Source organism: Gavialis gangeticus, unplaced genomic scaffold, assembly GCF_001723915.1.
Source record: "Gavialis gangeticus isolate Ggan-Ray unplaced genomic scaffold, GavGan_comp1, whole genome shotgun sequence".
In the NCBI taxonomy this organism is placed as follows: Eukaryota; Metazoa; Chordata; order Crocodylia; family Gavialidae; genus Gavialis; species Gavialis gangeticus.
In genome coordinates this window covers 12,864,086-12,890,079 of record NW_017729009.1, presented here as the reverse complement: position 1 = coordinate 12,890,079, position 25,994 = coordinate 12,864,086, and the positions used below count along the sequence as shown (strand labels likewise).

General features: G+C 50.5%; 1 protein-coding gene across 1 annotated transcript in view; it reads right to left on the bottom strand.

Moving 5' to 3' along the window:
- The window catches only part of KCNQ2 (potassium voltage-gated channel subfamily Q member 2), a gene marked incomplete at its 5' end in the record, with an annotated part of 109,175 nt that extends 83,181 nt beyond the window's left edge, over positions 1–25,994 (bottom strand). The window contains one exon of the mRNA XM_019509754.1: positions 25,762–25,994. Within this exon, the coding sequence (XP_019365299.1) occupies positions 25,762–25,994 (233 nt within the window). The remainder of the gene's footprint in view (positions 1–25,761) is intronic.

The following is a 25,994-nucleotide window of genomic DNA, read 5'->3' as shown; positions in this document are numbered from 1 at the left end:
GTTTGGCTTGGGTTTGGATTCACGGTTTTTAGGGCCAGAAGGACCATCCTGTTCAACTTTTTGCCAAACACAGGCCATAGCACCTTCCCCTGTCATTTCTGCATAACACCCGTGATGATGTTACAGCATCTCTTCCAGAGAGGCATCCAAAGCTGCCAAAACCCTGACTGCGTCCTGAATTGTATCTGGCCTTTCCCAGATCTCTCTCACTCATCCTCCACAAGGACCCACCTTCCTCTACTCTCACCTGGACTCCACCATGGGTTTGGCATGTGGAGGGGACAACTACTCATGTGAATGCCCTAGAAAAGGCCAGGGAATAAACTAGAATAAAAAGCCAAGGAATAAACTAGGTTTTGACAGGCTACAGTGCCCTAGGGTTACCTAATGTACTTGGTGTGAGTCTAGGCCTGCTAGATCCCTGCTGTGCCCCAGAAGCCCCCATCCCAAACCAGCTTGCACCATGTAAAATGCTGGCAAGAGCTGAGGTTGATGCTCACGGGATATAAGCTTTTATAACTGCGCTCGAGAGCAGGAGCCTGTTTCAGGTAATGTTCAGACTTGCCCGTTTCATATCCTTTTATCTGCTAAAAGACACAGTGGGAACCCGATTCTGTGAGTGTGATAAATGACAGCAGCTCCCAAGACCTGCCTTTGTATTGACTTCCCATAAACATGTGCGTGAAGAAGGTTTCACCCACACAGATGGTCTGGGTGAAGCTCTTTTTTGCTGCTGTGCAAATGAACGTTTTCATGGCTCAAGGTCCATGTGGTCTTCTCAGACTGGTGCTAAGCAAACGGATCGAACAGGATGGATGAGACTAGACAGCCAAGACCTTGACCAAGCAGGTCTGGGCGCACACACCCACAGGCCCTGTGACTTGGGCTGGCTGGGTCCAGAGCACGCACAGATTGACTTGCAAAAGGGCTTGAGTCGTCCTTATTCACATCATTCGCTCTTCCTCAGGGGGGAACCAGCAAATTTTGAAAACTAAGCTTAATGTGTATAACTGCTATTGCTTTTCTAGGCAGAAAGGAGTTCTACAATTCACTGCATTTGCCTGTTTCCTTTTATTTCTTCTTCCCTGAATTTCCCAACCTCCCCAATCTCAACAATGGAAAATCACAGACTCATAGAAAATGAGGGTGGGAAGGGAGTTCAGGAGGTCACGTCTCATCCAGCCCCCTGCTCCAAGCAGGACCAGCCCCAATCAGATCACCTCAGCCAAAGCTTTGTCTAGCCAAGTCCTAAAAACCTCCAAGGATGGAGAAAAGCTGCAGAATATGGTTCATACATGAACCCAAGTGGAGACGGGTTGTCGGCATAGGACCCCAATGCTTTGGTGGTGGAAGCCTTGTGAAATCAGAGGGGAAAACATCATGGAAACTAGGATCTATTTGCCAGAGAAAAAAATAATCCAGACACAAGGGAACAATAAGAGTTAAATTAGAGGGATAAATGGTCCGTTCTCAAAAGCTTGCCTTGCACCCATTGCTTAACTTACTTGGGACAAGTCAGCTTGAATTAAAAACCGTATTAACAGTAATCAGCGCGAGCAAAGTTTGAAACTCATTAATTGCTCTTTGTCCTCGGCTAACATGAATCATTGGGTAATGCTAGTCTGCATATTCCCCGTGTACTGTGCACACAGCCTTAGAGGAGCCAGATGTCTGGAGGAAAGCCCTATGTATTAATCAAGACAGTGCACCTGCCAAAAACGTCTTTCTGTGCTACAATTCATCCCAGGACCAGAGCGATGGGCTGAGATACTCTTATAAACAGTGTGTGGGAAGAAATACATTTGTGCATGCAGCTGGCTACATGTTCAGAAGAAAATGACTGCACACTAAGAGGAGAATCAAGCCCACACTGCTCAACACAAGTGCTGGGCATTTAAGCCGTTTCCAAAATGTGGGTGAACTTTTACTCTTTGCACATCCATTGACTTTTCACTGGCTGGAAGGCTAAATGGCCGTGTAATACCCTATAAATGCTAACCACTCTGAAAAAGAAGAGCTCCCTTTGTTAGCTAGACAGGGCACTCAGAGCACTCAGTACTGGTTAGCTTTCATTGAATCATAGAAAATGAAGGGACTGCAGGAGGTCACATCCAGTCCAACCCCCTGCTCCAAGCAAGACAGGCCCCAACTGCATCATCCCAACCGAGGCTGGGTCTTCAAATACTTCCAAGGATGCAGAGTCCAGCACCTCTCTGGGTAATCTCTCCTACTGCTTCACCACCCTCCTCATGAGAAAGTCTGTCCTAATATCCACCCTCAACTTCCCTTCCTGCAACTTGAGCCCATTGCTCCTTGCCCTGTCATCCGCCCCCGTCTTGGAGATGTACCAGCCCCAAGTAGCTGTGGTTTTTCTTTCTGTAGCAGGAAACCAAACCAAAACTCTGCTTCCTGGGTGTATGTCCCTGCTGCTCCTCATCTGAACAGCTGAGTAATTAGCAGGAGAAACAACTAAGAACCGAGAGGTTCAGGACAGCAAGAGCCTAAAGAAGCCTCTATTTTTCGCAACCTGATGAGCAGGGATCTTGGTTTTTTCTCTGATTAAAAAATATATCCCCAATGTTCGGTTACAAAAAAGTTACCCCAAATCCACATTTTTCCATGATTAAAATGAAACACCACTATATATCTAATGATCTATCTGTATATTAGTGGTGCTTCATTTAAATCATGGAAAAATGTGAATTTGGGGTTACTTTTTTTTTTAACTGAAAACTAGGGATTTTTTAAAATCGGAGAAAACCAGGATCCCTGCTGATGAGTGGCTTTAAACAAATCCTCTGCGACACTGGGTTAAAAGCAAGATTGCAGTGAACAAATAAACAAAGCGTCTGATTTAAACACTGTTTGAGGTAAATTAAGTCTCTCGACACAGGGCTCTCACCAAAGGGCTGCTTCTACTCGCAGAGGGGAAGACAGTCTCATAGTGCACGTACATGGACTTTACCGCATGCAGGAGAAAGAACAATGTTTACTGCCCAACGTCAGCCCCAGAAGCTGAGAGGCCACTCACTCTATCTGGAGGATGAGGTTTCTACGTCCCGGACCTCTTGGGATGGGCAACGTGTTGCTTTTAGCATAACAGGAATGAAAGAAGAATTGCAATGGGCAACGTGCTACTTTTAGCATAACAAGAATGAAATGGCCTGGGAAACAAGCACCACCTTCTGCAAGGCTGCTTGGGGGTCTAGCAACAGGGCTCGCACTAATTTCTGTGCAAATGGCACAGCTAGGTCTGGAAGTTGGCTTTGGAAATCTCAGCCAACGGGAGCTTGGTCTTGGCCCACCCTTAGTGTGTGCTGTTTGCAAGGAAAACAGCCGCTCAAAGGCAGCAGCCACAAAACCTTGGCTCCAAGTCCACTTCAGGAGAGGGTGGTGCTAAATAAGGAGGGCGTCCCAGTGAGCGCAGCACTGGAGGCTGGCTCTCCCACTGATCTGCTGGGTCACCATGGACTAAGGAAGACTAGGTTGGATATTAGGGAGAATTTTCTCATGAGGAGGGTAGTAAAACACCGGAAAAGGTGGTGGAGTCTCCTTAGAGGTTTTGAAGACCCGGCTAGACAAAGCCTGGGCTGCGATAATTTAGCTGGGCCTGCTTTGAGCAGGGACTCGGATTAGATGCGACCTCTTGAGGTCCCTCCAACCTTCATTTTCTATGACTCAAAAAGTCACTTCACCTCTCTCAACTCACATTTGGTTCGAATTGTCTGGATAACATGAAAGCCTTTCATGGAAGGGACAGTGTCCTTCCCTGCCTCCCTCCCAGTGCACATTGCTGAGCGCTATTTCACCTTGGGCTTTTAAATACGGCCTCAACACCCAGCGTCTGAGCCGCACCCCAACCTCTCTTCCTCCTCCTGCCTGGGAAGGAAAGAAAACAAGCGCCCAACACCCTTGAGGCCAAGCTAATGGGCAATGCAGAAGTGTAAGACGCAAACATTTCCAAACCACGATTAATTGCATGTGCTCGTTACCCAATTTATTTAATTAACTGACTACTGGAAAATAATGATTTTTCAAGCATCTAATGTGCCTTTTATTTGGTAATTCCTCCATCTGTTTAATTGTATTTTCTCCTGTCTCCCTCAGTTAGTGATTAGAAGGAACTGAGTGCCAAGAAGCAGTCGCACTGATGCACAGTGTATTTATCATGTAATACCAGAGAGTGAAGACCCTGGAGACAGGGGTAAGGAGGAACATAAACTATATCCAAGCTAATGGATTAGCTAAAGCAAGCCAGACCACACTCCCTCCGCAGGGTCGGAGGGCATTAAAGACTGCAGGGCCAGAACCAGTGGGTCTGATTCTCCTCCACAGTAAGGCAAGAAGAGTCACAGAGATCAAAGGAGATGGGCTGATACAACAGGAGAATCAGTTTTTGCTCCCTTGGTTTACTGCGGGGGACTCGGACACTTGTAAGGTTTCCAAAGAGTCACCAAATTCATTCACACACCTGGTAGAAGTAATCCAAACCATTAAAAGGACTCCCAGGTTATGAGCCTTAGTGAAAATCTGTGTGTGAGCTGAGAATTTGGTGGACAAAAGAAGTGCAGGGATGGGTCGGACGAGCATAAAAGTCAAGGGACAGTAGTCCCCTGGACTGGATGGTGTTCCAGCCGCCTCGTCGCGATATAGTACATTTTGCAAAGGGGCCGCTTATAGGCACCCTACTCATCCTGAGCAAAGGGGGGAGAAGCATGACTGAGGGTTCATGGATAAACCTACATTTCGGAAGGGGCTATAGTTTTTGCCAACCATCCCTCATTATGTGACAAGTGCATTAGAAATGCAGACACACAAACAGGCATTGCAGGAAGAGCAAGAAAAAAAAGGAGAATTGAAGGTGACGGGCCCCAAAGAGCTCAGCACAGGAAGAGGAAGAAAAATGCCGGAGGCAGCAGCAGTGCCAAGGGGTGTGAGCAGGGAGCACAACGCTGAGAAGCACCAAGATAAATGACTGTGCAACTCGTGCAATTAATGCAAGTGCCTCCGCTCTTCTGTGCCAAGGGTCTTAATAATCCTCCTCCCTCTCCACACACACAAGTGCCATTGGAGTATTTCCTCTTCACTTGGAACAGATGGTATTGTCAGGGTACAAAACTGCTCCTTCGACTTCCCTAGGACCGAGCCTCCAGCTAGGGCTTTGTTGAACAACGTAAGCAGTTGTGTAGCATTTTGCATCTTCCAGGCACTTTACCGATGCTATAAATCCACACATTACTCCTGTGAGAAACAGGCAAATGACTATGATGATGATGATGATGATGATACACATAGCAATGGAGGCAGAGAGATTCAAGCTCGCACACTCAGAAATGCCCTCTTGCTTGGATGTCTCCCATTTTCATATCCTGACCACAACTAGACGGGCTGAGTTTTCCCAGCTCTCCTTTAGGCTGTGACTTCTCAGTCCCTCCAAGTAGCAGCTGGAGATGGGTTAAGCTAAGCCCCCCAAAACGAAGGCACCTACAATTAGCACCAGGTTGAAAACTTGTTCTTCAGAGGACTTGCCCATGTCCAGAAAAGGCAGGATCAAAAGGAGGCCTGTGCTCCCCGGCCAGGTTTTTCTCTCGCTAAGCAGTAATTAAATAGAGAAGGGAAACTCGTTACAATACCTAGACTCGTGGCTCATTCTGCTTGCGGTGAAAGTCGCTGAGCTCGTCACGCAGCCTCCGAACCGAGCTCGGTGATTCTGCACCTGCGTGCAGCGCCCAAAGTCAGGTCTGCTACAGTGAGCAAGCAACCTTTATTTGCAAAAGGAGTTTAAATGAATCCTCAGTGTCAGCAGGTGATTAATCACTTCTGTGATCTCTAACTCCTTTAACCAGCGAGCAGGTGAGGAGGAGCGGCAAGGTGGGCACCGACTTGAGAACTGACGTGCACCACGCTTCGCCCGTCTGGAGCGCAGGGAGGGCCCGGGTGCAAGACGCTGAGGAGACAACCAACGTGGCGAACGCAGATTGAGATGAACAAAGTGCATTTTGAGTTGGACAAAGATGAGAGGATAAAGCTGCTTTAGGAAACAGTAGGATCGTCCTACTGCTGAGATCTTTTGTACCAAACCAGGCAGTGTCACGTCATAGCCCCACTGAGTTGTTCTTCTTCAATACAGGTCAAGCCCTTTTGCAAGCCAACACAAAGACGAGGGGCTGGACCTGACAATACAGTAAAGACGTGGCATGCAGGTGAAGACATGGCGATACCCTGCCACTGCAATGGTTGAGGACCTGCTAAGTTGAAATATGGTTGGATGACCCTAATTGTACTGGCATCCTCATCATCATCATGAGGGTGAAGCATTCTGGAAAGAAAACCAAGTGCATTGCCATCATCCTGGCTCCCTTCAACCCCCCTCTTGGGACATAGCTGGGAAGGGAGCAGCTCCCCGAAATCCCTACGATGCAGAAAACACTTTTTCCCACTTTTTCACTCAGGCCCTGGCTCCCGGCAAGCGTTTCACTCCCACACTTGCATGCACCCGTTCCTCAGAAACCAGCCTCCGTCGCAGTGTGAACACGAGTCCTCCGCTCTGAGCAGCGTGCCGGTAAACATGGCAATAAACCAGGATGTCCCAGAGGCAGGAGAAGGTGGCAAAACCATTGAAAAGGACTCAGATAAGGAGACAAGCAGATCACCAACCAGGTCGTGTTCCCGACTATTTCTTTTCTTCCTCTAGGATCTCCCCAGCTTGTGAAAGGGGATTGGGTCAGGAAGCTAGCCTGCATGGTAGCTTCCCAGTGCCGAGCTCACATGGCAGATATTTCTGATGCTCCTTGGCGCTGTATAGCGCTGTGGCAAAGCCCTTCTCTGGGCTCCCAGTCCTGCTCCTAAGTATAGGGGCGGCAGCCTCATGGGGGCAAGGACTCTCCCCTACCCAACCTAGGGGCTAAGATTTCAAGTTTCATAGTTGTTCGGGGCTGGAAGGGACCTTACAGATCATTGGGTTGGCTTGCAGCTGCTCTTGGCTCCACGGGAATGCCCCCTTTAGCTCCACCAAGCACATACATGCCTCGAGGACATACCTGCAAGCCCTGTAGAAACATGTATTTTAATAGTCCCATGTGACAACACGCTTCAAAGTCAATCCAGGGACTCCTTTGTGAGATGAACACAACTCTCATGGCTAAAACGCAACTTCTCGCTATAATCCTCCCCCTGTTCTGTGCCTGGAAGGCATTTGGCACTCGGTCGAACATACAACCAACGAGAAAAGATGCCCTCGCTATTTGTTACATGCTCATAAAACAAGATCTATAGGTAGCACGCATGGCACTGGCAAGATGCTTTGTTGATGAGGAGATATTCTCAAACTTGAGGAAAAAGCTTTCCGCCCATCCAGCAGGATCTGAGCTCCTTAGCTTAGGCGTCGGGCCCGTCTGATGAGCTGTGGGTGACCGCTTGCTCGGCACAAAGGTCTGAGCCTTTTTCGAACCGGCCAACGATTCTCCTGCCCATCTGACCGGTACGTGAAAGGTGTTTCTGGACTGGGGGCATTTCCAGGTTACAGGCGGCTTGCAAGCTACTAGTACTCTGAGCGCGGGTTTCATAGTTTCTAGGGTCAGAAGGGACCTGAGCAGATCATCAAATCCAACCCCCTGCCATGGCAGGAAAGAGTACTGGGGTCAAACGACCCCGGCAAGGTGTTATGCCCGGCGGCTGGGCACATTGGTTGCATGCTCTAGTTTATGCCACTTGACTGGACAAATTAAATGTTTCAAACGGGAGAGTTAATGATGCGTTTCTGCCCCAGCTTGTTGCTGTTAAAATCCGTGATCTGTTGCAAATGCACAGCTGCCGCCTGACTTCTCAGCAATGAGGAATAAAAACACGACCCCAAGAATTGTGGCAAGCTCCACTCGACATTTTTATTCGTGAACGTATTTGCAAACCAGTCGGGTTGACTACTTATCCAGCCCTCGCCTCCAGCTGTGCCCAGAACCCCTTTTATTCGTATTTTATTGCTGTGGGTCTCTTCTAGGTACCAGCCACTTTAAACTTGATGCACGCAGGAGCACAAAATGCCAGCGATGCAAACTGAGCTAAGCTACTCTCCCTGCCTATGCCTTTCCCCCCCGAAAATCTGTCTCGTCTGCCTTGCTGCTGAGGCTTTGTGCAGCACGAGACAGGCAATGGCCATCATTAACAGGAGAAATTGGGCACCTGGCACTCCCAGAGCACAACGGTGCCTATTTAGCTCGGTAAATCTGGCATCCCAGAATTTACAACATCAAACGCTCTCCAGCCTAATTATGATAACGAATTCCAATTCAGAGTGTTTCACATAGCAATGGTTGCCAAGGAGATCTGCTTCTTGAGCTCCAGGTTTGGGCACCTTCCATTACAAAGCCCATCAAGGCTGACTCTACAGACACTGCTAAAAAGTCACGTTGGCGGCCCACAGGAATATGCTGCCTGGCTGTGGCCTCAGGAAACCAACCCAGGTCCCATACTTATATTCGGGGGATTTAAAGGATGATAAATCAGGTGCAGCACAGTGCAGCCATGAATGTAAGCTTCAATACTGCAGGGATTTAGGTTGTAGCTGTGTTGGTCGAAGGACACGGGCAGACAAGGTTCTTTGGGTAAATCTGATCTCTTTTATTAGACCAACTCAAATAGTTGGAAAAACTCTTCTTTGCAAGCTTGTGGGTATAAATGCCCTTCGTCAGGCTGAGGAAGTGATACTGCAGGGATGGCTTCTCCGTAGAGAACGAGAATGGATGAGCCTTATGGTAAAGCAAACGGGCAAGTAAATTATTCCACCAGATTTTACCCACCTGGAAAGCCTCCTCTTTAAACAGGCTCCCAAAATATCTCTATGCATTTACCTCCAATGTCAATCCAGCTAGATAAAAACCCAACACAACAAAGAGCTCTACTTCCCGTAGATCCCAGAGGCAGATCAAGCTGTCGGTATCTCCGCATGGGCACGGGCTGCTTGGGCAGGGAAACGGGATACATGCTGTGCTGACGATTAGCTGTCTTGTAATGGCCTCACTGCTGCTGCAAACTCCTCCAGTCACTGCTACTATTGCTATTTAATAATTAAAGGTCTTGGAAGGTCTGGCGGCATGTTCTGGAGAGTGCTCTTGTTGGAGCAGAGGTTAGTATTTGCTAGGATGGTATTTGCTAGTATGCTAGGAGGGATGGTCTAGCAATTATAGCATAAGACTTGGGGGAAACCAAGTGATCATCAAACCATCACGTTCCTCTTTGCCTTGTTCCGACTTAAACAAGGCCTAAAAATCCTTCCCTGCCTTGCAGGGATGTGGCTGAGGCAAAATCCATCAGCACCCGCTCCCGTCTCGCAGCGAGGAGAGTCTGTGCATTCCCAGGTGACCCAGACCGCCAACACGAACCGCGAGCTAGCGCCCGCATCTGCCTGGCTAAGCGCACAGATGTCCGCGAGGAGGAGGCACCAGTTCCCACCAATGCGTGGGCATGTCAGACGCTGGCATCTGAACCCCAGCATCCGATGCCTGCTACTTTCTCTGGGATCGCAGGGCAGAGGCTCTCGCTTCACGGCACCAGGTCACATTTTCTGCTTTTTGTGGCACATTGCGCTGACCCCGGTTGCAGCAGATACAAGGCACGCTCCAGGACTTGCAGCACGGCCCTTTGCTTTGCTCCCCTCCAGGCTGGGGGTCACCTTTATTATGCAGCGTGGTAGGGAAATCTCCTTGGCAACTTATCAGCCAACTCCTAGACAGGCTCAGGCTGCCTGGGAATGACGTCACCAGGTCTTAAACAGCTATTTCACTGTCTTTTGCTCTCCTGTTCCTTCCCACCGTCTACTCTCCAGGTGCCCTCTTTGCTCCTTGCTATGCATCTCTATACAACAGGGATAAAATGCAATGAACAGACACAGCCGTGCAGTGGTTTGAACTATGAAATGACCGGCCGGCTGCCGCTCGGCAGACTGGCTTCATAATCCCTGCCCACACTGCGTCTCCCACCCGCGCAGGGGTCGTTAGCCTGCAATCCCAGGAGTGACAGGTTCGGCTCCCATCCCATTCATGAGAGGGCTGTTGCGTTTTTAGTTCCTTCTGTATCACGTTATGTTAGACCCATTTCCTCCCCCGCCTGCCTGGAAACAGCAAAGAGCAGGGGAAAGGAAAAAAAAAAAAAAAAAAAAACCACCGAAAAACAAAACCCAGCTTCAATTAAACTTCACTTAATTTCTGCAATGCTTTCAGCAAATGAAAAATAATGGAGCCAGCCCGCCAGGGTCAAGCTGACTCGGCTTCTCCCCGGACCTGCTTTGTGCTGACTCACGTCCCCGCGTCTCCCCGCCACGGCTCTCGGCTCCACGTATGGAAGGGGTGGGCTGGCCGTATGATGTGGTATCGGCTAATGCACTGCAGTGGCAGGCTCTGCTCCAGCTGCTGTTTCATGCTTAAGTCACATAAAGGCTTAGTGATAACCCACGGGCCTCTCTTAATTTGGAGAGAAAATGGGGCTTCATTAAATTAATTCATTTTTTCCAGGGTGTTTTATAGCATGTCTTGTCCTGCTTGATGCAGGGGGACCAGCACCCCGATGCATGAGCAGATCTGTGCCCATCTCTGCTCCTGCCGGTAGCTGTGCGGTGCTAGCAGAGTATAAATCTGAGCAAATTGGATTCACTCTGCAAAGAGCTTGTAAACAACTCCCTCCCCGCCCAAACCCACCCATTTCTCTGAATAAAATGACACAGGAGGTCTCACCAAAGCACCTATCCTCACAGCCCTGGAGCATCTGGAAAAATCTAGCGCAATGTCTCTTAAATGTACTGGTTTCAGCAAAGCATCTGGCAGATTTCTGCCCAAATTCTTGCTCCTTCCTGAGTGGGGAAAGGCTTGGTGATTAAAGCACGATTTGCTGCTCAGAGTCAAGATGCTCTCTCAGCAAGGTGCACCTTGAAGCTGGAGGAAGCACCCGACAGCCTTAGACGTCCACAACTGTGTCCTTACCTCTCACAGCCCTGAGATTTAGCAGAGGAAAAGAGACTGGGTCTGTTCTGCGTGAAAAACAAGAAGCTGGAAACTTCCCGGAGTTTGCCGCACTACTGTGAAATATTCAGATGATGAATGCTACGTCCCCTATTTGGAAGAGGGGGGTAATTACCACCCAGGGGCTGGGAACAAATATATAAAGGATTTTGATCAAATCATAGGACCTATATCAGTATGCAAGACTGACAGCGTCCTACATTGGTTGTAATATGTAAGGCAGCGTAGCCTCACCCACCGTGATGACTAAAACCGAGCTCTCGTGCTCCTATGAGACCGGTGATATGAAGCTGCCTGCCACAGCTCTGCAATGAAAAGTGACTTTTCCTTTCGCCCTGGAGCAGGGATGGATCTGGCGGCTTTCTCGACGGGTGACAAGAACAGCCCTTAGGGCTGTATCTATGTCCTATGCTGGGAGCAGCAGGCGTGTGAAACTATCGGAGAGATGCTCCTTATTTTTTCTTTTTAGCTGAAATGGAAGCTGGGGAATGGACCCACATCATCCGCATCAAGCCGAACACCTGTATTTGTGAAACCATGGAAATGCAGTTGAAGACCCAGGCGTGTGTCTAAACCAGGATGCTCCCCAAGGACACAAACTCGACTGCAAACTTTCCAGGCATGGATGATGTGAAACTGTCTCAGGCTCCAGCTCAAGACCCAGGAGCTCACAGCCGAGATCCCTCCTCTCTAGTGAAGCTCCAGCCTCCCACCTTGGTGGCCCTGGGCTCCTTAGGAAAGCGCTGGCTCAGTGTCTCAGAGATGTCAAACTCTGTCTGCTTTCCATTGCCCCAACAATGTGCTCTTACTGGGATCCTTCCTCTTCCACAGCCACGAGTAAAGTGTACGATGTTATGGGTGAGGCTGAGTTAGGAGGGGTATCGTCCCAAACCTCTGCTGATCACATCTAGCCCAATGCCACCCACCCTCACGCATCAAAATAAGCGTTTTCAGTGTCAGATTATTGGACTATTTTTCCTGCCTGGTGCATCGGGCTGGACCCGATGATCTTCTGAGGGTCCTTCCAGCATTACAATTTCTGAATCTACGACTTAAAGCCATTGTATGACTACTCTGCATGAATAACTAAGCCAAGGATTCATTTCTCCCATGGAAACCACATGCAAATCACCTGCCTGCCGTGCTCCATCGTGCCAACAAACCAACACATCTGATATGCCATGCTGTCTTCATTGCAACCTCCAAGGCCTCTGTTCCAGCTCCTCCCAGCAACCTGAAGACAGCTTCAACCCCTAGAGCACTCTGCAGGTGGCTTTTTATTACATGAACTGGCTCCTTGTTTCCAGTCCTGGCTGCGGGAGCGGGGCTGGGACGGCTTCTTTTCAAAGCAGCCATGAACTGTAACGCTCAGCACAGAGATAAAGAGGGCTATTTTTCCCCATCAGGTTGCATTTTCATGACTTAGCACCTCACAGCTAAAAAAACCATGGTGTCAGTGTTTTTCGGTGGTGTGTTAATTTGTTACCGCCCCACCAGCCCTTTCACAGCAATATGAAAGAAAAAAAGAAGCTGGGGTGGGGGTGCATAACCTCAGATCACATCCAGGCAGTGAAACCTCCCCAGCAAGGAGAGGGAAAGCCGCTCTGAAATGGTTAGGGTTGATGTCAAGCTACAGCAATCCCATGAAGTCCTTGGGGTGGCTCTGGATTTATAGCACGACAATTGGGAACACATCCTGTGCAGACAGGGACCGTTTGGGTACCCATTTCCACCCCCCCACAGCCAAAGAGGAGGAGACAGGACATCTTGAAACAGCCAAGCATAGACTTGCCTTTGTGGCGCTATCCCACGTGGGTCTGGGATAATAACACTGTCGGGGATACACGTGTCCATTTAAATCACGTGTATCCCGGGCTGCGTCTCACACCACCTCCTGATTCACAGCGCTAAGGTGCCATTTATTTCAGCGCACCACCACTTGCCACCTTTGCTATTTATTGCAGAAGAGAGAACCCAAAAAAATTCAGCGTCAAGAAGAAAAGCTGAATGTGATGTCCTGGCTGAGAGGTGAAGGCCCAGGAGAAAGGGAAATTCGATCTATTGATATTTTGATATGATGACCCAATCCCCCTTGTAATTCATTCCCTCCTAAGAGAGGCAGCAACTACAACGATACGTGTCCAAAAGCCACAGGAACCGTAACCTGGCTACGTTGCACACCGACAGAGATACAATTTCTGCAGCATTTCCTAATATCAGATACTGGACAGGAGCAGAAAAACAGGTTGGATGCTTTGAATTTGGGCGTCTGAATCCTCAAAGCCCAAGGGCACGTGAACAAAGTTTGGTTTCCGCTGGAAACGCACTGAATGCACCAGCCCCGAGGGCTTCGGCGGTGCCGCCCTCGTGAAGCGCCAGCTATTTTGTTTCCAGATATAACAACATGAGAACTTGCCCCACTGGCCGGGAATGAAAAGCCTAATTGGGTGTGAACTCAGCTGCAGGACGAATGCTCTCTGCCATCAGCCATGCCTTGCAGCCTGCAGCTGAACTGTGCAAAGGTATTTAAGGAGCCAACATGTGAGCAAGGCCGCTTCCTGCTCCCCCAGATTTGGACAGGTCAGCCGCTAGCCACTGGGAGAGTCTGGATGGGAACACCGGACCCAAGGGGAAATATGCCAAATAAACGGCAAGGTTCGGCCTTCAGAGGCTGCATGTCCTTCCTTACTTGCATGCCGCGCCTCAGGTCCAGCTGGACCGGAATTGCAGAATTAGAAGATGCCAGGAAAGGCACTCTCCCACCCCAAAATCTCCAAGCCCTGGAAATGCAGCGGTGCAGACCCTAGCTAACTGGAGAAATAAAACAATAAGACCTGATGCATAACGTGCAATGCACCGAGTTCGAGCCATTACAGGGTAACCCTGGCTAAAGCAGGATGCCAACCTCGAGCCAGACTTGTTCCCCTGTCAAGGGAGACATCCCGGGGGATTTCATGATGGATTTTGCCTGGTACCTCTAATCAGGCAGGGACCGTCTTGTCGGTCCGTGTTTGAATGATGCCAGTGCCTACCAGGGTGGGGGCCTGACGGACAGCCGGGCTTGCAGGGATAATACAAATAATAAATAACTAATAACTTCTCGAGGTACTGAAGCAGATTGGAGCTGCCCTGTTTCCTGGCCATGACGTAGAAAAGCCTGAGGACTGCTCTGCATCCGCTGCCCACAACCTCAGTCTGCTGTTGCAGTCAAGGGCATTGCTGGGCTGGATGGATGTCCCAAATGAGTTCCTATTTCCATCTAAAAAAACACCTGATGTGTTGCACCATTCAAGAGGCCCCTCTATGCTGCTCTATTGAGCCCCGAGGAAACACAGAGCAAGAGCAAGGCAGGGATATAGAGATGCACCCGCTCCTGGGAATGTAACACCCCTGCTGAAAAAAAAGAGCTTTCTGGCTAGCGTGATGACTCGGGAACCCTGGTAGGTTTTGAAGCACATGATACCGAGGTACTGATGAAAGTACAGCGAGGAGCTGGCTCAAGGGACCGTGGAAGTCCCCGTGATGCAACCAGCCTGAAACACCAAGGACTTTGCATAGAGGGAATCAAAACAGTGACCTACTAGTTTAGGAGCTACATGAGTTTAATCCCCACCCAGTCCAAGAGCATTAATCCTCCATTTTTGGTTCTCACAGCTCCACACAGTTGCCTTCCTACACTAGCCTGGAGGCCCCAAGGTCCAATCCTGTGGTTACCTTCACTTGCTCACACCTTGTACACAGTAAGCTTGGTCCTCAGTTTTCACATCTGTAAAACAGGGATGATGATACCCATCTCTTCTATAAAATTCTTGGAGATCTGCTGATAAAAACGGCTGGATATGAGCTGGGGGTTTGACACTCCTTACACTAAGGCCCCCTTGCACTACTAAGGCTGATGCAAACTAAAACGGCGATCACTTCGAGACCTCAGAGCTACGCAGAGGCACGTTGGCACGGAGGCGAAAAATGCTCAGGGTGTTGTTCATCTATCACAAGCACAACGTCTGAGAGAGAAATATCTCCAGCCTACTGCACATCTAACACAATAAGGTAATCAAGAACGGCACAAGCAGTGATTTAAAGTGCTCCATTTGCGCACCGTGGGAAGCAAAACGTACCGTAAGAGCCGTAAGAAGAAAATGTCAACACCTTGGCTCAAAATATAAATATTGGTGGTTTAGAAAACTTCATGCCACTGTGAAAAATACTATTAAATAAGGACACAACCGTGTTCAGAATGGAAACCTTCCAGCCACTGGGAAACAGAAAACAAATGTGACTGTAAATATGCAGGTACATCATCCTCTGCAAGGGTCGCTGTTTAAGCTGCAAAAAGAAAAGCAACCTAAACAGACTATCGGATTTCTCCTGTCTTTCCCCTGCTTAGATGCGAGGTGTTGTGATGACACGGTTATAGCTATTTACAATCCAGGGTTGTATATTGATGTTATCACGGTACCTTCTGCCTGCCCTGATTTTTGATTGCTTACAAAGCAACGCTTAAAGGGACAAAGCTAAACTCCCATGGGCCAATTTACGTACAGGCATCAAGGCTTTGCTAGATCAGCAACTCTCAACCGGTGGCACCTTGGGGTGCCTTGAGCTCCTTTCAAGGGTGCTGCAGGGAGCCACACAATGTTAGCACTGCGATTTTTGCAGTGATAGGTCGCCCATGAAGGTCAGCGGAGAGTCCCCTGAAACGGGCTGTCCTGCCATCCTCCACGTGAGTTTTGCTGAGGCTTAAGATGTGAAAGCACACAATTAATCTGCAAACACACACCCACAGGGCCAGCGGAGAGCGAGCACTTTTAACGGTTCGAGGTGTCATTGTTTCATAGCTGTTACGGGCTGGCAGGCACCTTACAGATCATCGGGTCCAGCCCCCCTGCGCTTGGGCAGGAAAGACCGCTGGGATCAGGTTTGCAGAAGCCAGATTTTCCAACATGGGGGCTTAGAGCTATTGGATATTATTAACCACTTGTATTACCTGTCTTGAGATGTATGCACATAGGAAATCCCTTTTGGTGCTGCTACCTCAAGATCTGGCATGCTCCTTCATTACTGGGATCAGAGAAAAAGAAGGGGATGCATCACAGGTCATCAACGGCTCCATAATATTTGTCTATAAGGTGCCCTGCCTTTTACTTGACTACCACAGCTAACAACGTCCCCCCAAAAGGGTCCTCGGCCAAACCAGCCACCCCCACAAGTTATTTTCTTATGAAAAGTGGTTGTTTTACACGCAAGACCTTCAGTTCATGGGAATTAAAGTCGCCTGAGATCCCCGGGGTTGGATTTCGGAGAAGGAAACTCTTGAAGGCAAGTGAGCGGGCAGCAGGCTGCACCAGGTCGGGCTGGCGGGTGGGCAGCTGTCACCTCACATCTCCTCATGTGCACGTCTTAGACGAAATGCACTTGTAGTTCTCACCAGAGGTGAAGCCAGGGTGTTTTTAGGGACAGCACCATTGGCAAAGGAAAGGGGATCCGATGAAACCAGCCGTTTTGCTGACATGCGCACGTCTCGGAGGTAGCAAGCAATCCAACCCCTCGTCGAGAACCCAGCCAGCATCGTGCAAATGCAGCATCAGCAATGCTTGGCACAAAGGACAGGGTAAAGCTGCATTTTTTTATTTTTATTTTTTTTGGAGTAAAACAGAGAAAATAACCCCAAGGATGACAGAGAGCTGAATATTTTGCATGCCGTTCCCCCCCTGAGCAGGGGTCTCTGGCAGCAACGTCGGACCACTTTGCAAAAATCTAAACGGTCTCTCCCCTCGCCACCCTTCTCCTCACCCTATGATGGCCCCACTCATTCATAAGCACCACAAACAAAACCAGGAATAAACCCCCAACAAAATGGGAAAAAGTGGTGACATTTGCTAGCCATCACTCTGATTTCTGTCTGGTGTATCCCTTTCTCCTGCCTTTCATCTGTCTTGTCTGTTTAATGCTGTAATCTCTGCAGGGCAGCTCTGGCTCTCATAGCATAGATGTACAATGGGGGGCTTTACGTCCCTTGGGAGGTGTAGCAGATGCCTTATTGTGTTTTTCCTGAGTATCCAGTTTAATTAACCTTTCATTTGACTTGTCGATGTTTTCCTGCCACGCTATGCGTTCTCATCCTATCGTCCTACCCTTCTCCAGCGCTGAGCAGACATCACAATAAAGACCTGGGTAGGTGTCGCTGAAGACACGAGCTATGAGATGTGCTCATTCCCCATGTGCGAGATGGGAAAGCTGCCATGTATGTGAGTCACCTTATATGTCAGTATTTATGATAGTGTTTTTCCGGCGTACGATAATCGCTTTACAGGGACTGACAGTCGATCAGCCGAATCTGCATTTCCGACCTGCTTTCTTGCTGCTGGAATCTATTGCAACACGAAGCTGTAACTTGGGCTGTTTCAGCCGTATTTCACTGTCACCGTCCTCAGCTGCCAAGGCCATGAGCCAAACCTTTCAGGAAAGCAAGAGTTTGTTTGCAAACCAACCCCTGGGGAGCCACCGGTTAGCAAAGTTGAGAACTACAACTCACGGCAGCTCCACACCTACAGAGCAGGTGCCAAACCCACAGTTCCTCTCTGGGACCCTTCATAATTTCATAGTTGTTAGGGGCTGGCAGGGACCTTACAGATCTTCCTTCTAAGCCAGCCAGTGCAATGGCTCCAGAGTGACCAGTTGTGACTATCGCTCTTTATACCAAATAGAAACATGCGTGATGATGTCCATCTCCAGCCCCTGCCGTTCATAACACGGTTAGAGAATAAGATCTTTGGAGCAAAGACTGCACCAGCACACTAGGGCTCTGATTTCCCACAGGCATCTCTAAGTCTGACTGCAGTAGCAGTAACAATAATAATCGTAATAATAGTCTTTCCTGCCCAAGAGCGGGGGGGCTGGACCTGATGAGCTCACGACATCCCTTCTAGCCCTAAACTCCTGTGAATCTGTGTGAACGGGGTTATAGCTTCCTCCCGTGTACGAGGTCTACTATAAAGCTCCCTTTGTAAAGACCGTCGCGCTCACGGGGCTGAACAGAATCAGAGGCTGTCAAGCTCAGGCATTGCAAAATCAAAACGTGAGAAGGATCAGAGCTCAACCTCATCTTTCTTCCATGTTGGGGGATGCAGAACAACGGTTGCATTTTCAAGCTGCCTACAGAGATGGGAAAAAAGTAGGTTTGGCAAAACCTTGTCGCTGTGGTTGGATGCTTGCAGTTCTCCCCTTCTTCTGCCAGTCCATTTGGGGCCTTACTCCACACTCAGTAGCTGGGTATCCAAAAACCACCAGCGCCGCAAAGATTTGAAGATGAAAGAGCTACAGCAGGAAACGTCTGTATTGTACTTTGGGGCATCTGTTGACACCTTGCATGAGTCAAAACAATGGAGCATCTCTCCGAGAGTGTTCATCTGCTTTTTTAGCTCATCAGAACAGCAGCCTTTTTTGAGCAAATGGTCTCTGGTAATAAAATTACAGCTAATTGCAAAGGAAAAAAAACATCCTTCCGAGAAGGCTGGGCCTAGCTGGAAAAGGATTTGAACATGCAACAGTGGGTTCGGACCTGCCCTCCGTGTGCTCCACCCTGACGCAGCTTGGTGGTCGACAAGCTGCACCCCAGAAGATCGTATGGGATGACCTGTCGTCCGTCTAAAATGTGTAATGCTCAGTCCAGAGCTAAGACTCCCCCTGTATCTCACCAGAGATCCATGCAAAGGGCTTTGTGTTTCATTTAAAATCTCTCGTAAGGACCGGGGCGACAATACGGATGCACTTATGCTACCTAAGAACGAGGCACTGCTATTATTGTCACTGTGCTCCGGCTGAAAGGGCAGCTGGAACGTATGCGGTGCCTGGTGTATGCAGTTTTACACAAGAACTGCTGATCAGGAACATTTCTTAGTAAAGCTTTTTTATTGTTTAGAGTTTTTGGAAAGTGTTTGAAGGGAGAAAAAAAAAAAGCTAACTTCAGAGAGCAAAGCAATGGCCTTGCCCATATAAAGATAGGAGCGTGTGTGTGCGAGTGCGAGATAGGTGAGAGAAGACTTTATTGGTCATTTAACTCTGCACTGGCTGCTCCACAGCTTAAAAGGCCATAACAGAGTAATCTCCACTCTCCTCTTGCAAGTAACTCCCTTATGAGATAGAAGATACGGGACTTTGCGGTAGGAACTATTTTAGTGCTTTAAAATAAACGGCCCTCATCCCCTGACACTTATATGATAGGATGGTATATTTTTAGTCTGGCCAGGACAGATTTTTAGTCTGGCCAGGACAGATTTTTAGTCTGGCCAGGACACCACAATGGTGTGGGGTATTAAGGCCACGTGGCAAGTTCAGTGAATTGACGGTATCGGCAGATTCATTTTTGACCGGGGAAAGGATTCTTCCTCTGCACTGTGTATTCCCGAGGGAGAAGAGGACCCATGTGTAAGGACTTCCCTGAAACCATCACCACGGGGCTCAGTGCAGCTCCTCTGTCCTTCCCCTGAATCTGGTTAGCATCCCCTTTAAATCACTTGGCGTACAGAAGGAGCACTGGCAGGCTCGCCCCCCACACCCCGCTCCTCCTGCCATCTGCACTAGCTGCATTTTCAAATAATAAAATTGCAGAAAATGAGGGTTGGGAGGAACCTCAGGAGGTTGCATCTAGTCCAAAGCAGGACCAGCCCCAACTACATCATCCCAGCCAAGGCTTTGTCTAGCTGGGTCTTTAAAAACTTCCAAGGATGGAGCTTCCACCTCCTCTCTGGGTGACCTGTTGCAGTGTTTTACTACCCTCCTGGTGAGAAAGTCATTGCTAATATCTAACCTAACTTCCCTTGGTGCAGCTGGAGCCCGTTGCTCCTTGCTCTGAGAACAGCCCAGCTCCATCTTCTTTGCAACTCCCCTGCAGGGAGCTCACCAATGCAACTCCTTTCACCTCGGCTTCACTCTCACTAGTTCACCCATTTAAGGCCACCAGGATAATGTGCACATCCTCACTGGAGGCTGAAGCTATTCTGAGCCGCGAGTGCCATATGCAGGGCCGGATCCTGCTGTGCGCTGAGCGCCCTCAGCTCACATTGACTCGATGGGAACGGGGGGTCCTTCACACCCAGCTCAACTGGACCCGCAACCAGCCACACCGGCTTCAACTTCTTTGCACCAAAACATTGGGTTGCAGCAACATCCAGGGACTTGCCCAGCTCTTGCTTTAGTTACTATAGCTACAGACGTGTCTATGCCAAATGAAAATCTAAAGAGGAACCCACAGTCTCAACAGCACAAATGGTTTTGAGCTTCCTGGACACTTAAAATGGACTCATGCAAGACTAAGAGTGTATCTATCCTGCTTGCTCCATGAATGATTCAGTGCCTTAAAACCGTGACACCTCCCTCCCCATCCCTTGTGAATAATCGAGGATTTGGTATTGCAAAGATGCTTCCTGACCTGTCTCAGCTGTCACCTGCCTTTCTTTTAGACCATTCTTTGGATAGGATCCTTCAGGGTTTTTACCTCCTGTAAGAAATCAGCACCTGAGGAAGGATAATCCGGCATGGCACGGTGAAGTGGAGAAGGGAAGGCTTTGATGGTGCTTGTAAAGACGGAGGCTATGTGCACAAGCCATTGAGTTTCATCCACCGAGTCCTAATTGCACAACTGGGCAATGAAGCCAGGGCACCGAGACACAGCTCCATGAAGCCCTGCCCGCTTTGCAGGCACGGAGCAGCTCCAGTGCCAACACAAAAGCAAAGCTACATCAAAACTGATGGAGGGGGACTGTGCAAAAGGACCACTGATCAGGTGCCACAGCCATGCCTAGGAGATTTACTCTCTGTGGTGGGGTAGCCCTTGCAGCCTGGAGACTGTGGGAGCTTGGAGATAATATGCCACCCCGAGGGTGCAGCTGTGCTGGACCAGACCTCAGGACAAATGCCACCCTCAGTGCAAGCGTCACTCTGCACCCTTCCCAAACATCCCCTGCCAACGGGGCAGACATTCGAGCGAAAGGGGAAATAACCCAGGCAGGAGCGGGACTGACAGGGTGCGTGGGCTGTGTGCTGCTCCCTGCACAGGGCGCTGTGCCGCCCACTGCACTGCTGCCAAGCAGGAAGGGATCATGCTGCTCGCACCGCAGAAAGCTCTCAGAGCCCCGGTCCCAGGCCAGGCCTGCACGAGAGCTTGTCTCCTAAAGCTGCAGGGATGGGAGCTGACAACTCGATGCCCAAGACGGGTTTTGCATTCGATTGCACATCACCAGATGTGCATTAGGGGTGGATATAGGGGCAACGGAGCGGATCTGAAGTGCCAAGCAGTCGGCGGGAGGATTTCCACGGACTCCAGCAGTCAGGTTCTAGCTTATAGGCGATACAGGTAACGCTGACCTCCTCTCTCCTAAGGGACAGCAGATGGTTGGAGAGGCCATGTACGCGCTGATCTCCAGCCCATCCACCTCTCCATCCTGAAAACGGCTCCTTCCCTCCCCATCCCCGCTCCTGTCTCTGCTTACTGCTGCAGCTGCTGCCAGCACCGGGATGTGCTGAGTATTTCTTGCTGGCAGTTGCTAATGCTTCCCCCAGAAGCTGTCACTCACAGCCCCGAGGTCTGTGCTGGGAGGAGCAGCAGCTGCTGGGAGACGATTTTACCGTCAGGGAGCAGCGTGATGGAGGGGCCACCCGGGTCAGGGGCGGGGAGGATGCAATAGGACGGGATGGAGACTATCTGAGAGAGGACTAGGAGAACCGGGGATGCAGGGAAGAGACTATCAGTCCTTCCTTACCACTGAATCCTATGCACTTACCTAATGTGTTTGCTAGGCTCTGTGCTGGGATACCTACCTCCCAAGACCCACAGTCCTTTAACAACACCAAATGCCCCGGTGAGGTTGTCAAGTGTCCCAAAGTTGCTGGATTTAAGGGTCCCCTTTTGTGTGGACCCGGCACTTTGGGGATACGTCTTTCAGGACATGATGACATATATCCTACACCCGATGACATGTATCCTATACCTCCCCCAGTGTCAATCGCACACTTCCCGGCAGCTCCCAACCCCCCCAGGCTCCTTGTGCCAGACCGCTCCTCCCCACCCCCAGCCTGACTCTTACCCCATCTGCTTCTCAGTCGAGCCGTTGCCTTCTCATCCCTGCGGGACTCAGGCCTCAGATGAGCCCCTGTCCCTGCTTCCTATCCTAGCACCCCATCCTAGCCCAGCAGCCAGGAGGAACAGCGGCAGCGAAAGGATCCCTGCATCCCTGGACAGGAGCATGCTTTGTGCAAAATCTCCAGAGAGTTTTGCTGCTGTTGCTAAAGGATTAGGACTGGTTGATTTGGACAGTCTGTCCCCAGGATGGGGAAAGTAAATCCCTGGATGCTAGGTGGCCTCTCTGCTAAAAATCAAGTCCCTGCTCCCAATTATGGAGGGGCCCAGAGCTTCTCCACTACCACAGGCAAAGAAAAATAAAGCACTTGGGATCAGATGGCCACAGCAATTCAATAAACCATTTTTACTTCTGGGCTGTGCTTTACCGACTGCTACAGCCGCCGATACTACAGCACCCACATCATCATAGAAAAGACTGGGCATTACTGTAGGTAAAGTGTTCAACTCTGCATAGAGTAGGTAGTTCAAATGAAGTAGCCACAGAAGGCTCACTAATCAAAGCTAGAAACACACAAGCAGGGTTGGGCAATGGGCACCAAGCACCATTAATACAGGACTAAACAATAAAGACACTTTGATGGGGGGTGGGGAAAAGTCATCCTCAAGCCTTGGGAAAATGGGCAAGGATCTTTCCAATGAGAACGAGATGCAGCTGCATGAGACAGTACATCCTACAAGCAGATGCAGCGAGCAGGATGGAGGAATGCGAACAAACACCTGCAACGGGCAAGATGGAAAAGCATTTACGGGGAGAAGTTTTTCGGGGTACACAGGGAGTTCAGCAAACGCGGAAGTTGCTCCTTCAAGGAGAGCTACTTTTCAAAGTCCACCTCAAACTTGAGCATTACTGAGCCACATTCAGGTTACCTGGGACCTGAGCAAAGAGGGCCTGAGAAAGATAACTCCAAGAAAACAGTGGGTATAGGGGCTCTGGTCGCCCTTATAGAGTCTGGGACCCACCTCCGCTCATGCAGATGCAGCTTTGCACGGGAAAAATCACTCGTGCATCAAAGGTTTGGCCCGTGAGTAGGAACCGGCTGCTCGACTGCTGAGTGTTCATGAGACGGTGACACAGAACAGCGTTTTGGCACCGAGAGGGCTGGGGCGCAGAGGGAGAGGGAAGCGGGCGCCTTGCCATAAGGCTCCATTTCCCTTGGATGTCGGCTGCAGGCTGACTCTCATCTGTGAACACTGATCACCAGGATGAAGACACCACCCTTGTGCACAGCACCTGTCGGAGAAGGATCACGAGGGAGCTGAGCTCACCAGCATCACATCCCCACACGAGTGCGGGAGAAGCCTGGCATCTTGCTCTGGGTTCCTGCACCCCGTCCTCCCTTGCTGAAAGAAAGCCTGGTCCGGTAATGACAGGCAGAGTCAGCACCGGCTGATAAAACACTTCTTGGCCAAGCTCTCTGCCTGACAAAACCCTTGCAGCCAAGGAGGGGCACAACCCAAGGGAGCCGAGATAGGGCCTAGCAGCTCAGCCACTGCTTGTCTGTGGCTTCGATTTGCCAGAGTTTTAGACCATCCACCCGTACTCCTGCATTAACTATTTTTAGACTGGATGCCATGTGTGCATCTTGCAAGCTGAGAGCCAAGGAAATGCAGAAAATGGGTAAAAGAGAAATAAAACCACCTGACTGACACAGGCGCATGGAAATGAATGGAGCCGGCACGTGGATTTTAAAGTTCAGGAGCGTACGCTGGCTGCAAATGCAAGAGGTGCATCTGCACCAGCATCCAGCTGCCTCTTCCCGAAATTGTCCCAGGCTGGAAGAGAAGCCATGCCCCCGGCAGGTGTTGATGGGACTCTGTTAGGTGTGTTTTGACATTCAGACGTGAGCAGATGTTGCTGGAGTGTCTACTCACCGAAGCAAACGCACCTGCCTTTGTTTCAGCACGTGAAGCTCGTGCCATCTGTGCCATGACATGGGGAAGCTCCCCAGAGCTTCACCGCCCTGGTGGGAAGCACTGCATATGTGCAGCACAGATGACATTTGCTCCTGTGCAAAAGGACTGGTCGTATAAGTCCTCTTCAAGATACTACCTAGTGGTTAAGGGGCTTTTTGGGGTGGGGGAGACATGGGTTCTGCTCCCCACTCTGCCAGTCATCTACTCTGGCACCCTGGCAAGTCGCTTCACTTCCCCATGCCTCTATTTCTCCTCTCATCCTTTGTCTCTCTTATCAACTTGGATTAAAACCTCTCCAGTGTAAGAGAGCTGCAAGCACAGACAGCGCCTGACACAATGCAGCGCCCACTCGACTGGGGCCCTCCGCAGAGTAGAGCAATCTACATAAAACCGAAGGGAGATGAACTGATGCACAGACGTGGCACAGCGTGTGCAGAAATTTAACCCAGGTGATTCCTGCATTCCTGCCTCTTTGGATAAGGAATAAGTAACTGGCCAGGGCTAAATCTGCTGCCTCCATGATCCAAAGGACTCGAGTCCCAGCTAAGACAAGTGTTTCTTGCTCTGAAGCTGCATGGCACGTAGGTTACTAATCCTGCCTGAATACGGTAAATCTCTGCATGTCTTTGATCTCAGCTTGCAGGCAAAGCAAGGAAGCAGTTTTCTGTCAAACTGAGGGGGGGGCGGGATTTTACAGCTGCTTCTTGATTTGGAGCAGCCTGGAAGTGTTCCTGAAAGCAAGGGGAAAGGGTCAGGGTGGGAAATGTGCCTCTGTTTTCATAGCAATGGGGAATTCAGACCTCCAGGTCCAAAGGCCCAGCATCACTTAACCCCGTGCAAGGCATGCAGGTGTGGTCCTTTGCACGAGTGGGGATTGCACCCGGGGAAGGCACATCCCGGAGCGGGGTGACACCGTCGGTACTGGCATGTACCTGGGGCGACGCCACGGCTTTCCTGCGGGCAGTCAGTGTCGGTACGTGGCCTTGTTTATGAGGGCCCTGATGCAGGATGAATCTCTGAGTGAGTCACACGGGTCAGGCAGTAAGAGTGCTTTGTCTCCCTTTGTGCTACACAAGCCCATGGTTTATGCTACCGTGTGCCATCTTGCTTTCCTCCCACTCCACGCCCCAACCCCTGCCCCTCTCGAGTCCGAAGCGCCACGCTGATTCAGCCTGTAGGGATGCCACTAATAATCTGCTATAGCCTCTCATGCAGCATCCGGCCTGTGCCTGCACCATCTGTGGGGTATGCAACACCTGCCACGGTCAACGGGCGTGTAAAACGCAAGGGCCGGCCCGGATGCACATCTGCAGGGCTTGCTCACAAAACGCCGGCCTGGTTTCCCAAGCTGCTGGGTGCTTGCCCCTCCAAAGCAAGCCGATCCTAGCTCCAAACCCACCGGAGACACCCTCGCCTCCCGGGGCGCTTGCTTCTTGCACGGCCGACGTCCCTGGGGGGCCGCCCGCAAGGACTCCCCTCGACTGCCAGAACGGCCTGGATGGCTGGTCCCACCCTCACCCCCGACAAGGCCACGCCGGATTAAACCCGGGTTAACCGCCAGCGACCGCCGCCACGCGGGAACGCGAGCTGGCATGAAGGGGCACCGCACAGGGGCCGGGGGTCGCGCGGGCAGCTGGCGAGGAGTCAAGCGGGGCGCCCTGCGCGGCAGAAGGGCGCGGGCGCGGGCGCGGGACTCACACGTATGCGTGGTAGATGAACGCCCAGCCGCGCGGCCTCTCCAGCACGTTGTAGAGGAAATTCTGGAGCTTGCGGTAGAAGGCGTTGCGCTTGGGGGGCTTCCCCGCGCCCGCGCCGCCCGCGCGGGGCTTGCTGAGGATGCTGCCGCGCTTGGCGCTGTCCGAGCCGGCGATCAGCAGCGCCCCGTCCCGGCTGGAGTCGGGCGCGCCGGGGTCCAGCCCCACGAAGCCCAC